The sequence below is a fragment of the Nicotiana attenuata genome, chromosome 6 (genome assembly GCF_001879085.1).
Source record: "Nicotiana attenuata strain UT chromosome 6, NIATTr2, whole genome shotgun sequence".
NCBI classification, from domain to species: domain Eukaryota; kingdom Viridiplantae; phylum Streptophyta; class Magnoliopsida; order Solanales; family Solanaceae; genus Nicotiana; species Nicotiana attenuata.
In genome coordinates, this window is record NC_031994.1 from 63,539,197 (window position 1) to 63,557,726 (window position 18,530).

Consider the following 18,530-nt stretch of genomic DNA (forward strand, 5'->3'; position numbering starts at 1 on the left):
TATTCAAGCCAAATCAAACTTTGAACCCAGAAATAATGCAAGCATCCAAAGAGACTAGAAGCAGCTTTTAATCTTTTATATCTCTCTAATTTTGGAGTGTTTTAACAACTATTAAACTAAGGTTTCAAAGAAAATCTCAATTTTCTAGCAGTTGTGACTCTTTTTCTGCCTAAGACTCTGTGTGCTTTTGAGGGTGAATATCCTGAATGTTAATATGTGTGTGTGTGGTGTGTAGAGTCCCCCTTTATAGAATGTGAGCAGGTGCTCATGATAAGGAATGAGAGAGGGGCGTGGGAATATTCTGCAGCTCCCTAAAAATCATGGAAATAGCATCTTGTGTAACTGAAATGGACAACTGTCCCATTCCAGAACTTCTTCTTATTTCCAGCCCCTTTAAACATCTGAAATTAAACCTTCTTACCCTAAATTTTAACTCAAATTCCTTGTTTCCTTGCCCTGAGTTTTAAGTTCCCTTAGACCCCCCTCAAGTTTCAATTAAGACAAAAAAAAAAAAAAACATTGATATGAACAAATATTAGCCCACCAAACTATTTAACAATTAATTGATAACTTATGTAATTAAACACACTAACTGATTATGCACTTAACTAAAGCATGCAAACAAAAAATTAATTTGACTGGATTCAGGTACCAATCCAGTCAAAATAGAAAACCAAACGAGAATGATAAACAAAATGATATTAATCCTAAATCATGCAATTGACTTAAATAAATCTGTTTTTTAATTGAACTAATTAATACTTAACACCTAACTAAAAATCCAAAAGAAAAATCAGAAAAAAAAAACAAGGGAAAAGGGAAAAGAAAAGTATACTAATTTGGCCGGAAGTGAGTCAACAATTGTGGTGACTCGGCCAGAATCCGATGAGCTTCGAAATGACCCAAAACCAACATTAACCAATTTTTCTTGTTAAGAATAATTGACCAATGTAAGTCTTTAGTCAAAATAGGTGAATTTGCTCACAAAAATCAAAAAGGAAAAAATTTGGATTTTAAGGTTTCTGAGATTTGAAATTGGAGAATATTAGTGGGGATTTTGGGGAAATTAGTGATAGATTAGGGTTGAGGGGAAGATGGGGAATGTGTGGTGTAATTTTGAGGTGGTTTGGAGTGTGTCCGCCGCCGTGGGGCGATTTCGGCGGGCGGCGGATGGTGGTGAGACAGGGGTGAGAGAGAGACGAGTTATGTGAAGTTTTTGGGGGTTAGGGGTCTGTCATCAGACAGTTATAAGGTAATGGGGTAGGGGAGTTCATGGCCGTTGGATTGGATATAATGGAGGGCTGCGATTGATCCAAGTCAAAACGGCGCCGTTTCATCTCACAACGGACCTGGGCCAACGTGGACTTGGGCTCCGACGGGTTAAATGCTGGGTAATGTGTTTGTCACATTTAAGATGGGCCAAACGGAAATGGCCCAAATCACTTTTGAATAAAACAAATTGCCTTATATTCTTTTCCTTCATTGATTCTTTTCCTTTATTTTAATTTTTAGAATTGTCCAACTAGCCTAATTAAACCTAAACTTGCAAAATCAGACCATCTATCCAATTTTCAATCTGATTAGTCAATTTATGAATTAAAGAAACTAGCTAATTCAAACCTAGAAATCCTAAAATGTAATAATGGCCAAATGTATTTTTGTGATTTTTTTTGTTTAATAATGCATTTAACTAATGCAATTAGATTCTAAATACAATTAATACCTAAAAATGCTATGTAATGAAGATTCAGACGTTTTTTTGGTATTTTTTTTATTATTTTAAAATGTTAAAAATGCATAAGAAATGCAACTAAATGCAAACAATTAATTAACAAAAATTCCTACAAATTCTATAAAAATTAAAAATAATTAAGGAAAAATCTATTTGTGAATTTTGTAAGGAGTATTTTAGTCGGGCAAAACTTACGTGCTCACAGTAACGGGAAAGCCATAGAAAAGTAGTAACAACATCATGATATAAGAAAATCTAAGCAAAAGAGACAACATATAGTAAGTGTAATAAAATATGCGAATAATAATGATACTACAAGTAAGAGAAAGAGAAAGCTCGACTACCTACTAACCTTTTACCCTTATTATCGACTTTCATATTCTCTTATCAAGGGTCGTGTCCAAGCTGTACATGTGTCGTGTCTTGTTTATCACCAAAATAATAGAGTTAAAAATACCGTATTAAATTGGAAGAAATTCAAAAATAGCTAGATTTACAAGTGGTCATTCAAAATAGTCACAGTTTCAAAAGTAATCAAAATTTAGCAACTTTTCATGTAAAGATAAATCTGAACGAAAACACTGTTCAAAATCCGGAAAATACTCCAGCATAATATGCTGGAATTCCAGTATAATATATTGGAACTCCAGTATATTATATTGGAGTTTCAACATAAGTATACTGGAACTCCAGTATATTATAATGGAGTTCCAGCATAAGTATACTGGAACTCCAACATAATATACTGGAGTTCCAGTATAATACACCGGTCGAGCATAATATGCTGAAAGTTCATACACATGTGCTCCAATCTCCAGTATATTATGCTGGAACTTTTCGTGTGTTAGAGTTCCAGCATAATATACTGTAAGTTCATACAGAGGTGCACCGATCTCCAGTATATTATGCTGGACCGGTCCCGGTTGCAGCAAAATACTATTTATCATTGACTTTGCAAATGCTGGTTATTTTTGAATTACCAGTCCGAAAACTGGCTAGCCCGTGTTATTTTAACTATTAAATTATATGTGAAACTATGAATTATTCTATCCAAAATAGAATATGAGAAAAGAATAAAGTATTAGCGATTTAAAGACGAAGCTTCAAATCCATCTCTTCCTTTTGATCACTTCCTTTTTCAGCTCTCTCTTACGACTATAGATAATTATGTCCGTCACTTTGCTTGAAGCTTAAAACCAATGGCAATAACTCAAAACCCTTCCCAAACGCAGAATATGATCTTCGATTGCTCCTCAATGGAGAATCCAAAAACGGGAGATGAATCTACTGATTATTTCAAAATATGTCGGGTTTTGAGTTTTGGCAATTCAGGTAATTACAGCTCGGCATATTTTAGATTTTTGTGGTATTACAATAAATGTTTAAAATTTCAGATTATGGTAATCTTGACCATTTTTTAATTTTCTTAAATACTGATGAAATGCCTCCTTAGAAAAATTTCTAACCAGTATCAAGAAATTTTTAGATTCATTGTAAGGTTCAAATCCCAGGTGTGCAAAATCATCTCTTTGCCCAGCATCTATAAGATTTCTTCTCAATTATTTTTATTATATGCGTGTGTGTCTCCCTTCTGGTTGTATAAATAAGTGACACAGCTTATCACTCCAGTTGATACACTCAGAATTATGCTGAATTATGCTTTGTGAATTTTTATTAATGCGAAATGTGCTTAACATGCGTTTGCGTTTATGAAAGTTGATATGTACAGCAGTAGAGATATGATTGGTTCTTTGAAGGGCAAAGTAAGGATTTTTTCTTTTGATTTCTTGGCATGGATAGATTTCTTCCCATCTGTCCAAGCCTGGTGGATAGAGTTACACGGTACATGTAGTGGTGGGAGGTACCTGGTGGAATAGTCGAGGTGTGCGCAAGCCGGCCCAGACCACCATTACGAAAAGAAAAAAGAAATCTTGGCATGTATAAAAATATAATCTATCCCTTCCATGTTCCTTAATTTTAAATGGTTAGGATTGTGTTGTCAAGGAATTAGGATATTTCCATTTTGATCTATTAAACATAATCCATACAAATGAACAACATTGTACTATTTTGCTATGTGTAAAAGTAATACTCCAGTAGATACAAGAGAACGTATGATCAATTTCAGAATGATTGATTTATCTAGTGGTTTTAGGGGTAGATTCTTAAGAGACGAAGTGATACTCACCTGTTTGAGTATCATGAGATTCATCTTGTTGAGTTTTCTACCCTTTATTTAGAGAGGAAAGAGATATGAATGGTTCTCAGAAGGGAAATATAGGATGTAAAGCTTTCCTTTTGAATTCTTGTCATGGATATAATTTGTCGTTAAGTTCGTTAGTCTTAAGCGGGTAGATTGTGTTGTAAGGGAACCCGGATTTTTTCCTTTTCCATTTATGTAAAATGTTCTGTTTAAAATGGCACAATCATTTTCTATTCAAGTGTATAATAATAAAAAGATACAGGAGACTGTATACTCTCCTATTTGATTTTTTTTACTTTTGTCTTGTTAAATTTCAACTTTTTCAGGAGAGAAAAAGCTTTTCAGGTATTACATAGAGTTATGCTCCTACATCTGTAAATGTATTGTGTTTATCTTTCCTGTTACCCCGGCATGCTATCCCTAGTTAAATACGGATTATTTTGGGCCTTGTGAAACTCATCAGTCTAGCAGCTTGTAATACCAAATTTTAGCAACTATTTCCCCCAAATGAGATTGTAAGGTTAACTTTTTAATTACTATTTTCATAGTATCAAATTTTGGAATTGTGTCCTCTCGAACTTCTATTCTTTAAACGAAAAGTTTTCTCCATAAGCTTTTTAATGCTTTTGTAATATTTGATTGATATTTGATTGTTAACAAGGCACTGTTAACCCGGTTTTGTATTAAATAAGTTCACAATTTTTAAAAACTTACTTGATCATTATTTTTTTCACTAACTTCTATTAATATATAGTGATAATTTAAGCTCTTACTCTAAATTGGTGCCTTGTTAAGTAGGAAACATATAATTTAGGAGGGAGTACTATAATTTATGTAAAACTCATTTATATATTACAATTAAATCTGTACCAATATCATGCAAAAGAAGCCCACTCCTTGTGAGTTTTATTTTTGTTTAAGTAGTGAATTATTGCCATTTATGTTCCATGAACAAGAGCATTTGGTACAAATTGTACCTTTTGAAAATCCAAAATTTATATTTATCTTGCTTCAAATTCAAGTTGTAAGGTTACAGCTGTAGTGAAGGAATCTTAACTCGTATGCGTGATTTATCCATGCAATAGACTTTTAACATTCGCATCTGGTAATGAGGCTTTGGATAGTTGTAGGTGGCATAATGTGACCATTGTTCTAGATAGTTTCATTTATGACTAAAACTTATAAATAGAAAATAAAACTTACTTTTCTCATTTATCTAAGCATTTTTATGGAAGAATTCTGAATAGACAAATTTAGAAATGATCATGCCTGACATAGAGGGGTAAGTACAGAAGGTGTAAATGCAAGTAGAGGATAAAATGCGAAAACATCGTTTGAGATGGGTTTGGCTATATTCTTGTTGCGACAATGCAATAATGAGAGGAAGACAAATGAGACTACTAAAACCTAAAATCATATGGATGGAAGTTGTCTCAAAAGACCTACCATTTCAGATTTAGGTAATAACAGAACATAATAGAAGCAAATCATCCGTATAGATGCTATCAACTAGTTAGGCTAAAAGTTTAGTTATAGTTATACTTGCATTAGATTCAGTAGCCATCAGGAGTTTTTCTTAATGCTTAGAGACTTTTATGTTCTTACAAGGATAGTTTGACATCTAGAGAAACTCTTATTGTGCTTCAAAAGTCGAATGATTTGGTATCCAATGGAAGTGGACTTAAGAGTGGAATTGATAAGGAGGAATCATATAGACCCAAACTTATTTGCGATTGAGGCATAGTTGATTGACTACAAAGAATTCTCAACAGATATTGAAATGCATAGGCATGTAATACCAAAATATTTTGAATTCTGAGAGATCATTAAATGAATAACAGTTGAGTGCTTTGCCCTAATTGACACTAGCACTACTGGAACTCACTTATATGTCGAGCCCCTTTCAAGGCTATGAGAAGAGGAGAATATCTTTTATTATTGTGACGGAGTTGCTATAAAGACTCAAAGATAACAAGATTATCAAACAATATATATTAGCAACATATGGTTATAAGAGATTGCTAATTTAGTGTATTGTCTTTATATTATACAAGACAATCATATTGAAACTTCCACTGTTCCGCGTAATCGAAGGGTATAAAATTGTTTACTGAAAGTATACAATAGAAAGCACTTCTCTACAATAATTTTTTTTGCTATAAGAGAATCTTAACGACCGTTGAAATGCATAGACCTATAGTGCTAGAACATCGACAATTGTCAGGATCATTCATTAAAATATCAAATAAGCGCTTTGCCTTTATTAATAGCGTTGACAGTGATACTCGCTTTCCGACATATCAACCCCTTCCAAGATGGGAAAAATGTTCATTTCTTCGACTTAGTTACTATAGATTAGTTTCTTTTTATGAAGCTTAGTATAAAGTAAAATTAGGAATACTGTAACCAGTATAAGAAACCAGCTTATGCTTATCATGAGATTGTCTTAAAGGTTAATTTAGTTCTAACAGTGAGAGAATTTATGAGCTTGGTCTTAATACCACCTTCTGCAAGCTGAAGCCGGGTCAGGACTGAAGTTGAAACATCAACCCCTCTTTGATACTTACCCCCAAGATAATCAATTTTCTCAACTTCACAATGGTGCCATCTTACACCTCATTTTTCTCTCTTGGAACTTTTACTTCTTTCAGAACTTGAGTAAAAGACTAGTGGATTACCTAATAACCCTTTTAGTTTCTCTTGACCACTTGAACCGATCCAACTGCCAAGACACTCATATTTCAGTCCTAGACTAATTCGTTAACTCGAGCATATAAATGTTAAAACTCACGTGTGAATCTTACACAGAGATGCTCAACTCTAGTAAGTTTAGAGTACTTTGGAAGTTCCTTACAAAACACCCATATCTTTGACATAGCCATTGACACGAGTATGTCATTGAAAATTAAGAGCTTGGATAACTCACTAGTCTGGGTTTCTGAATTTATCCTTTTACCATCTTTCAATTGTTAGGTCAAGGATCTACTGGAAGTTAAGCAATATAATTAGCATTTATCATAATATGCCTGTCATTATTACATTTTTGTGTTTGAAATTGCTCAATGATTTCATGATTCCTAGTTGGTGTATCATGTATAGAAATAGTGATGGACCCGTCATGTTTGTACCCAGTGGCGGAGCCACCTTATGTTAAGGGGTGTCAATAGGCACCCCTTCTCCTCCAGAAAATTACACTGCTTAGCTAGGATTTTTTTTAATGCATTTATACTATATGTTGCTTCCCTTATTTTCTTCGTATATTTTATTTTTTTATATTTTGACACCCCTTAATAAAAATTTTGACTTCGCCACTGTTTGTACCTATGTTCTTCTTTACGGGATTTTTGTCAAAATAGTTTGAATTACTTGAAGAATCTTTTGACCCTTCATAATCACACAATGAGTTGCTAGTTCTTCAAAGGCCGGCTTTGATTGTAATGTTAGGTTTTGTTATGTTGTATCTAGTGTGAATGTTCTCCTAGAACATTTTGAGGATCGATTTCTTTTGATAGCGTGTTGGATTGGCAGGTTTTCTTTCCTTGTATGTGGACAAGGCCTTAAATCTTCTTTGACGTCACTAACAAGAACAAATATATTCCTTGGTGATATAATTTTTGCTTAGTTTGAAACAATTAGTTTTCTTCTTTGCACTCTTCCTTCTTAGTATAAAACCTATCAGCTGACAGAAAAGGTAAAAATATATAAGGTGATTTCTTAGTGCTTCATGTCTCTAGCGACTTTTATGGGTGATATACCACAAGTATCTTCTGTTGGTCCCATATATACTACTGGTGAAGTTATCTTGTCAACTTGCTCCTTATTATTTAGCTGTCAGAATAGCTCTCTGTACAAATCTTAACTGTCACTATGCTATTTCCTTAATTAGATCTACCATTTACTTCCTCTTTGGCTGTACCTGGTTGAAAACACTCTAATAAATATGTAGTACCTATATAGTAGATTACAGTATGACTATTATCAGATGCCTTTCACCATAGAAATTCTATTAGAAACATCATTTTTGCTTTTTCTGCCACAGGCCTCATCAATTTATATTTTGTATTTCCGATAACTTTGCGGAAACAGCCTCTCTACTCCCTTGGGGTAGAGGTAAGGTCTGCGTACACACTACCCTCCCCAGACCCCACTTGTGGGATTTTACTGGGTCGTTGTTGTTGTATTTCAGATAACTTTGGTTGTTTTTCCTACATGTTCATGTGCACCTTAACATCTCGAAAATTATGTGGTTCGAGTGGTCGTTCTGTTTTGGCATGCCACCTATCTGTTTCTTTTACCAGTCGCTCATTACTACTCTTAGAATCTATAACTGATTTAAAGAATACATGTCTTGCTGCCGTTCTTTCTGTTTACCAAGTGTCAGGGGTTACATAAAATCTTATTTAGATGCCAGATATTTATGGTGGTTTTTGTCATCTATTGAATTCATCCGTTTCCGGAATGCTTTTGAAAAACTTTCCTTTTCATACTTGACCCTTTCCTTGTAGATCTAAAAAAAAATGAGCACCGATCGGACATGCAATGGCTCCTTCTGGACTAAGGAGGAGGATAAAATCTTTGAGAATACCCTGGCGGTCTACTCTAGTGATGATGATCTATTGATGATGATGGCAGCAGCACTTCCGGGGAAATCACTTGAAGATATAAAAAATCACTATGAGGTATTAGTTGAGGATGTGAATGCGATTGAGTCTGGACTTGTTCCTTTACCTCGATATCGGAATATGCAAAGCCATTCCCGCAATAAAAGTAGATTACCAAAAGCAGATGTAGAACGGCGAAAAGGGGTCGCTTGGACAGAAGAGGAACACAAGTGCGTTTCCTGTACATTTCTTAAGGACAAAATTAATCATCTGAATTGATGTTTACTGGATACTATAATCATGTCTTGCTAATTGATTGCATGACTTTCACTTTTTACCAGAAAGGATTTCAAAATTTCCTTACATTCCTCAAGGACCATGTCGGTGTGCTTCTAATCATCTAAACGGGTGATTATTGCATTTCTATGGTTATGTCCTGCCTGATAGCTTATTGAATTTCTTATTTTCCCTGAAAAGAATTTTAAAAGTCCCTTCAGGACATGTATGTCTGCTACAAAATGCTTGTTTCTTGTTTGTTGAGCTTAACGTTTTGCATCGATAATTAACAAAAGAACCATGAGCTATCTGTAACTTTAGTGAAAGCCACTTAAGAAAAAAAAGAAAATGGTAAAATATTTTTTATGTGTGATATTGTGGGGGAAAAATGAAATAAACATAATTTTTCATAAAAAATAAATGCTTTGTCTTTATTTTTATTTTTTTTGGAATTCATTCATTTTCTTCTTTTTAAGGTTTCCCCCTAAGAAATTTCTGTATAAAGTACTTATTTTTCATTTTGAGTGTTTATCCCTTTTTAAAAATAAGTAAATTTTTTATCCTTTTCTTCAATGAGTGGAGTACTACTCCATATAGATCTTGCAACATAAGTTGCACCTTTGAATATGTATTTGGTGCTTATAACCAGATGAATGCCTTGCTGCAGATGGACAAGCTAATGAACACATCATAAAGGTTTCAGTCTGGCTCTGGCTTATGCTGGAATTACTTGAGGAATTTGTTGCTTGACAAACAGTGATGTGAAAAATACATGTATTTAACCCAATTAGACTAAATCTTTTAATTAGTAAAAATCTTTTTTTTGTAGTCTGTTCAATGTGCTAATACTCTCTTAGCACCTCTTGAATTTTGAATATCTCGTACGAGTAGCATGCTGCAAAGAAATTACATGATCCAAGGAAATAGAGTAGGGAAAAACATGTTTTGGAATAATGTTCTAGTTTGTGTTTTCTTTTCTTCTCTCTCTCTTTTTTTTTTTGAAAAAAAAAATCTTTGGGTGCTTGGGCTTTAATCAGAAAGAATTTACTGGACCTGGACCCTAGTTTTCCTCAACGCGGTAACTAAGCTGCCAACCTCAACCCCCCCACCCCCCCCCCACCACTAGATAAAAGCACCATTACTAAGAATGTTGAAAAATATTGGTCTATTTGATTATTGGTATAAAGTATTTTTATGGACATGTCTTGTTTGTTATCTTCTTGTTTTCTTATCTTTATCTTTTTGCTTTTTGAGTAAGAAATCACACATCACTCCTAAGAATAGCCTATTTCAATTTTGTAAAGCCAAATGACAGATGTAGTTGAAGTGAGTGCATATAGAGACGAGGCGAAAGCAAGTGGGCAGGGAAAATTAAGCAAATGTTGAAATCATATATCCTCCGGATGACCTTTGTTATCCCCTGTTTCTAGGTCCCTTGCTCTTTCTCGGTCAAAAAAAGAAAAAAAAAAACGAATTGTGATTTTATTTAGGGGTGGGCAGTAGGGAGAGAGATGTTGTTAGTTTTGATTATTGTTATCTATGATGTTATACAGTGCATGCAGATGGCAGTAAGTATGCCTATGGAATCATACCTATTCTTTACTGGAATTTATAAGATGTATTGCGCTTTTTGCTGATTTAAAGAATGTCAAACTTTTAAGACTGTCTTGCAATTTTGTTTCCTGGATTAATGCAAAGCTGATAACTTCTTTCTCTCTTTCCTGCTATAGGTTGTTTCTTAAGGGGTTAGATAAATATGGAAAGGGTGATTGGAAAAGTATATCCAGGCACTGTGTGCTATCTAGAACACCACAACAGGTGGCTAGCCATGCCCAAAAGTTTTTCAATCGCCGCGAAGGCGTCAACAAAGAGAGGAGAAGAGCAAGCATTCACGACATAACTAGTGTGGATACTGAAACTGCTGGAACTTCCCAAGTACCAAACCCCGAGAACATGATTGGACCTGCTGGAGGAGGATCACAAGTGACGGCAAGCACTAACGATATGACTGGAGCTGTTGACAGCAGGGTGGTATCAACTGGTGTTGGCACGTTTACCTCCCCAGTTGCTGCCATAGAAAATAAGAGCGTGTTGCCCCAAGAAATCACAATTGCTGAGCCGGTGATAGCAGTTTCTGGAGGAGAGTCCTCAGGCCCTGGTGCTGCCTTTGTCAATGAAGTGAATCGTCTGTACCATAATGTGAATGATGACTTCATATTAGGTATAGATGAACTAATCATGGAGCAGGAGGGCACTTATGAAGCTGGGATTCAGGTTGACACTGATAGATCCCTATTACCCAGCCAACAACCATCTACTGCTGCTGGCAATGAAATGTACTGTCATCCTGTCACTAGAATTGGGAGTGAACTAGAAGCGTTAATCACTGAGCATATGGTCGAAGACAACGAAATCAGTTCTATTTTTGACGTTGGAAAAACACCATCATCTCATGCAATGCTGTCCAGCACTGCTCATAGTGGAATGTCCAGTTATACAGTTGCTGCTCACAGTGGAATGTCCAGTTATACAGTTGCTGCTCACAGTGGAATGTCCAGTTATACAGTTGATGCTCGCAGTGGAATGTCCAGTTATACAGTTGCTGCTCACAGTGGAATGTCCAGTTATACAGTTGATGCTCACAGTGGAATGTCCAGTTATACAGTTAATGCTCACAGTGGAATGTCCAGTTATACAGTTGGTAGCTTCGGTTCTAATAATGCACCTGAGAACAGGGTGGCTGCTCCAGGCGGAGGTTTAACCATTGACTCTCAGCAATTACCTTCCATTGCACCCTCATCTAACTTTGGTGTTGGAGTATGCCCCAACTCAAACACCAGCGTTCGCGATGAAGGCATCTTTTATCTGGGTGACCTGTTCACAGATCATATGATCTGAGTTGGCTAAGTGGAAAAGAGGCTGTTAATGTTGATACTATACTTGGTTTTTTGAAGACTTATTCCATTAGACTAAAATGAGGGTGATATTGTGTAGCATAATATTTATACTGTGGACGCATTATTCTGCAGTTTAGCGCTACTTGGTATTTTGAAGACTTATTCCATTAGAGTAAAATGAGGGTAATATTGTGTAGCATAATATTTTATACTGTGGACTGCGCTAGTGTTTCCTCTTGAATTTACATATTTCACAAAAGATCAAATCTTGTTTAAGAATAGCCTTCAATCATTGGTGCTTTTGTTGTGAGTAGTTTAAAGAGAAATGGAGGAGAGTACAGAGTGATGCATAATTTGCATGCAGTACTTTTCGACCATCTTTAACCTCTTATAAGGGACTAAAGTTCCTCAACTAAACTGACATTTGATCCACCCCATTCTTAGGATTACATGCACGTCATATGCGCTCTTAGTTTTGACATATCCAAGTTAGCATCCTGCTCTTCATCTAATTCCCCAACAGAACCTATTAGAGCATCCTTGTTTTTGGCGAACTATATAAATAACAAGTGGCAGCAAATATTTTCAAGCATTCAAATATGAAGGAACTCCTAGCAATGCAACAAAACTAGAGCGAAGTTAGTACAACAAACTAGACTGCTATGTAATGACTCAACAAATTCTCGCAAATATCAATGAGCTGGAAAGTAAGCGTACCTTTGTTGAATATACTCTTTCATGAGATTCATCAAGAATCAAGTTTGTGGCCTCATCGAATCCTCTCAAAACTTCCTGAAAAGAACCAATTACTCAGCAAGATAAAAGGTCTTCAGTCAAAGAGAGTTGGCTCACCACAATATTCCCTCCATCTGTTGATATAAGAATTTGCGGAAGCTGAAGGGGAATTTCCATGGTGGAAATACCTAAAACTTCAGAGAACGAGAGAGAGAAGATGATAAGAAAAATATCTAGTCTTTTATTAGAAATGAATAGTCTGTCTTTTCTAGAATAGTCCACAGTATATATACTTACATAAAATGGCTATGTAAAGCAAATGTAAAGAAGGCTATCTCACTAAATAATACAAAGCTGAAATACTAGCTATTGGGCTTAGCTGGGCCTGTTTGTACGTCTGGGCCTGTGTGTATGTCAACACCCTCCCCCCCCAAGCTTGGGGGTGATAGCACACCAAGCTTGCCAAGCAAAGAATGATGAAGTGGCCCAGGAAGTGGCTTGGTCATAATATCAGCAAGCTGGGCAGAACCGGGGACAAAATGCAGAGATATCAGCCCTGAATTGAGACTCTCATGTACATAGTGGCAATCAATTTCGATATGCTTTGTCCTTTCATGGAAGACCGGATTCTTAGCAATGTGTAAAGCAGCAAGACTGTCACAATAGATGGGAACAGGAGCAGAAACATGTAAACCAAGATCATCTAGTATCCTGACCAACCAAGACACCTCGGCAACCACTTTTCTGAGAGCCCTGTATTCTACTTCAGCAGAAGACAGTGGAACAGTGGGTTGCTTCTTGCTTTAACCAAGTGTAATATAAAAACCAGAAACAGACCTTCTTGACTCAGCACAGGCAGCCCAATCAGAGTCAGAGTAGGCCTTGATAGAGGTATCAAAAGAGGAAGAAAGAAGAATCCCTAAAACAGGAGCATTGGACAGATACCTCAGGGCATGGAGTGCAGCAAGCATATGAGGAACTTGAGGAGCTTGAAGGAACTGACTTAAATGTTGAACACAAAAGGATATATCTGGCCTTGTGTGTTGGATAAAATTGAGTTTGCCAATAATTCTCCGATAGGTGCTAGGATCAGCAGACAACTTGATAGAAGTATCAAGAGGAGTCACAACAGGGGAAAAATTATGACAGTGGAATTCTGCCAGCAAGTCCTGTGTGAACTTCTGTTGGCTGATGATGTAGCCTTCAGGACATTTAGTGACTTTCAAACCAAGGAAATAATGGACTGTCCCCAAATCCTTATTTTGAATTGTTGGTCAAGAAATAACTTAACACTATCCAATTCAACAACATCATCCCCAGCTAGTAAGATATCATGAACATACGCAGCTAGTACAGTAAGAGAAGTAGGAGTAGACTTTGTAAACATGGTGTAGTCATTCATGCTAGAAATGTATCCTCTTGTAGACAAAGCTTCAGACAATTTAGAAAACCATTATCTGGATGCTTGCTTGAGGCCATACAAAGATATTTTGAGCTTGCATACCAAAGGGAAAGAAGAAGAACCAGTAGGAGAAACCTGCATCCGAGGTGGAATCTTCATGTAAACTTCTTCATGGAGGTCACCATGGAGGAAGGCATTATTTACATCAAGTTGATAGACAATCCAGTTCCTCTTTATAGCAAGGGAAAGAAGACACTTGATAGTAGTAAATTTGTCAACCGGGGAGAATGTTTCATTGTAATCAATTCCCTCCTTCTGAGTATCACCCCTAATGACTAACCTTGCCTTGTACCTCTCAACAGAACCGTCAGATTTCTATTTTATTTTGTACACCCACTTGCAAGGGATAGCCGTTTTGTTAGGGGGGAAGAGGTACAATATCCCAGGTGTTGTTAGCTTCTAATGCTTGAAATTCTTTTAGTATGGCCTCCTGCCAAGCAAGATTAGAAGCATCCTGTTGATAGTATTGAGGCTCATGCAAGTGTAATTCTGTGGAGGACATATGAGGAACAGTAGATACAGGGGCAGAACAGACATAGTCTGCTAGATGAAGAGGTGGATGTGGGTACTCTAAGGGATCTTCTAAGAGGAGGATCAGATGGAGGAAGATTGGAGGGAGATGGGGCAGAAATAGAAGGTGGTAAAGAGTCTGGAACATCAGTAGGAGGAGAAGGAGAGGAAACATCAGGAGGAAAAGAAACAGGGGAGGATGTAGAATTAGGAGGAACATGAGGAAAAATAGGATGAGAAGAAACAAGTGGAGTGTGGTGATGAGGAATATCAACAAAGCTGGAAGGTGAAGGAAGGGAAATGGTAGAAGAATTAGTGGAGAAGGGAAAAATATGCTCATGAAAAACAACATCTCTAGAGTAGAAGATAGATTGAGAGGACATATTAAGTAATTTGTATCATTTCTTCCCACAAGGATAGCCAAGGAAAATGGAAGGGATTGCTCTAGACTGAAATTTGTCTCTACTATGTTTAGGAGTTGAAGCGAAACAAAGGCATCCAAATGATCTAAGATGATCATAAGAAGGTGAATGTCCATGTAGTTTCTCAAAAGGGGATATGTTGTTAAGGACAGTAGAAGAAAACCTATTGATGAGATATGTGGCTGTAAGGACACATTCACCCCAGAATTTAGTAGGCAAGTTGGATTGAAATAATAATGCTCTGGAAGTTTCTAAGAGGTGTTTGTGTTTCCTTTCCACAACACCATTCTGTTGTGGTGTGTGGGCAATAGTGGTCTGGTGCAAATTCCTTGAGAAGAAAAGAAGGATCTGGACTCTAGACTAGAGCCTAGTTCAAAAGCATTATCAGACCTGAAGGTTGAACTGAAGTGTGGAAATGATTCTATACGATAGAGGTGAAAGCTTTGAGTACAGACAGAGCATTACTTTTGCTAGAAAGTAAGTGGGTCCAGGTTACCCTAGAGTAGTCATCCACTAAGGTAATGAAATATGTAAAACCATTATATGTAGTAGTGTTATAAGGTCCCCAAATGTCAGTGTTGACCAATTGGAAAAGAGCAGTAGATTGTAGTGCTATCAGGGAATGGCAACCTTTGTTGCCTTGCCATATGACATATAGGACGTAGAAATGATTGTTTAGAAGAGATTTGTGAAGAAATAAAAGGAATAGATTTCATTTTGTTGTAAGGCATGTGACCCATTCTTTGATGCCAAAACAAATATGTTTTATTAATATCAAGAGATGGATTATATGGGGGACTAATGGGAAGGGGGTTGACAGAATTGAAAACAGGAGAAACATTAGGAACAGAAGATGAAGCATTACATGAAACATCAATTGGAAAAGAGGAAACTAAAGGGCTATCACCAAGATGAAGAAAATACAATTCATTGTCAGCCTTACCAATTCCCAGTGGCCTCTTCAGAGAAGGGCCCTGTAAGAAGCAATGGGAAGTAGTGAGAACTGCGATACATTGAAGTTGTAAAAGAAGCTGACATATTGAAATTAAGTTGAATTGAAAAGATGGGACAAGCAGAACATTATGTAACACAATATCAGATCTAAGTTGTAAAGATCCAGTAGATACAACTTTTACTTTATAGCCATTTGGTAGAGTGATTAAGTAAGGTTGTCGCGCTCCCTTTTTTCCTCCTCACGGAGAACGTCCGGGTTTCGACATTTCATTGGGGAACAACTCTTTTCCTTTTGGGAATTGGGTATTTGAAGAGTCGCCACCTAACGGATTATGGTGCGTTAGGGCACCTTGAGAAATTAATTCATGGACTAGTTTGCATTACCAGAGATTAGGGTAAGGGCTCGAAATAACCTCGAGGGAAAGTTGTTAGGTACCCCTCGCGGTCCACAACAGTGGGTCCCGGCCGAACTTATATGAATCAGTCATTTGAACAAGTAAACAATTTTAACACGTATTTGCAAGTAAAGGCATGTTTTGACATTTTAAGCACATATATAATTCAAGTAATGAAACAAGGGAAAAGGTTTGAATAAGTTGCACATATATAAAGAAAAAAATAAATTCATTTAAACAACGGGAGTTGGGAAAGGGGGTCCTAGGTTGGTTAGCCTACAGGATCATACCCACATAATGCCCGGTAATCACTCCTTGATGAGGGGCTACACGTGACATTAGCGCGTAGTCATCATATCCTTACTACCCAATTCCCTCCCCTTAGTCATAGCCTAAAGTATTCTAGTAAACTTGAAAGATATCCTATGCGTACTCTACCCGTCCCTTCCTTATGGACCTGGAGGTATTTAGGACCCCTAATTTAGGTAGTTCTAGACCATCCTAAGGTGTTTAAAGGAGAAAATTCTAAGCGTCAACCAAAACAATTAGGAATGCATTTAAAGGGGGGAACGATTAAAGGCTCACATTTTACCTCCACAAGCAGAACAAATAAGTGCACATCTCAAATAACTGTTTCAGGTATTTAAGAGAGAAACCTTAAAACATGATATCTAGGTGAGAAGAGAGTATATAGTATTGAACTAGGACCAAAGTGTCAAAGACCTATTCAACTTGCCTACTGATTTTAGACCTGTTGAATGTTAGCAGTCTCAAATAACGAAGCACAGTTTCATAGGTTCGCAGAATTTTAGTCGCCCTACAGGTTTTCCTAGGTGTGTAATAGCATGGTATCTAATCACTGATCAAGAATGCAGTAAAACAGTAAGCAAATTCAAACGGGCCATTTGGATCCTATAGGCATGCTCTCTAGTAGTATTAATTAAGGTGGCGTTTGAAAACTTATTAAAAGCGGACAGATTAGTTGATTGAATCGATTCAGAATAAACAAACTGATTTCTAATTAAACAAGGTGAAACAAACAGCATTAATTTAACCAAAGTGAAACTCCTATAGGCATGATATCTATTAGAGCCGGTTTTAACTCCTATAGGCATGATTTCTATTATTAAAAAAAAAACTGAATTAGGTCCTACAGGCATGGCTTCTAATTTGTGTGAAAGTAAATCGTGCAGAATTCATTTAAACCAAAGCAGATCCTATTGGCATATTATCTAACAAACACATTTTGAATCGAAATAGACCCTATAGGCATGTTATCTACCCGATTTTACCCATAATATGCAACTACCTACCCCTTTTCACTAATCACCCCAAATGTTTGTTTACAATAATTATTACAGATCAAGAACTGAATATAAATTACATAAATAAAATAGAAGCTAAGCTATAGGGAGCCTGAAGTAGGCCCAAAACAGTCATGGTGTACCAAGCCTTTACTGATCTCAAATGCCCAGAGTTCCATAGCCCAATTCATGTGTAGGTGTGTTAGAGTTCTCTAAGGATCTCAAGGATCCCGGACAGTGCTCACACCCAGCCTTTCCTCAAATAAAGACTGATTATGTGCAGTGTGGAAGTGCCATCCCTGATATGCCAGAGTTCAGAGAAACCTCAAGGGTCTCAAGGCAGTACACATATCAGAGGGGCAGAACCTAGTAATCTAAGAGTAATGTGAGAGTGCATGATGATTTTTGTAAGCAGTAGCAAGAGGGCTTTAGGAATGAAAAGGATTTTCTGAAACCAGTACACAATTAGGGTGGAAAATAGTTTGAGAAAACATGAAGAACATTTTTTTAGAGAGCAAGTCACAGAACACACAATTTCAGAACAAACTCCACACAAGGAGAGGGGTAGGGTACACATTGGTGATGTCAAACAAATACACAGATTCTTTATGGAATTGACAAGTTAGTTACAAAGTCATGTTGAGAACACACAGGTCTTAGACACAAATATGATCTCATGAGTGAAGTAGAGCAAGTTAGACTTAGATGAACAAACTAGACAAACACTTCATGAAGCAATCTAGGTTTCAGAAACATTAATCATATACAGAACAAACAGAATTTAGTCATGCTGGGCGAGATAATAAACACACAATGCAGCTCGGACATACTAGTGAGCAAATTATCTAAAGCAGGATTGGGGCATGCTATGCAACATACTAATTACAACTTTTAACAGAACAAACTTAAGCATGCTGAGTGATACAGTAATCGAGCAGTGTAATATAAGCATGCTGTTATACATTGAGCAACATGATAGTAAAATAATGCACAGGACTGAAAGCCACAACTAATGAACTGAAACAACAAAGAAATACAT

General features: G+C 36.5%; 1 protein-coding gene across 1 annotated transcript; it reads left to right on the top strand.

The window, feature by feature from the left end:
- On the top strand, nucleotides 2,830-11,968 carry LOC109227095. Its single transcript, XM_019392108.1, has 3 exons — nucleotides 2,830-3,064; nucleotides 8,441-8,766; nucleotides 10,543-11,968. Exons 2-3 carry the CDS (start codon nucleotides 8,453-8,455, stop codon nucleotides 11,708-11,710), a joined length of 1,482 nt encoding a protein of 493 aa, XP_019247653.1. The 5' UTR covers nucleotides 2,830-3,064; nucleotides 8,441-8,452; the 3' UTR covers nucleotides 11,711-11,968.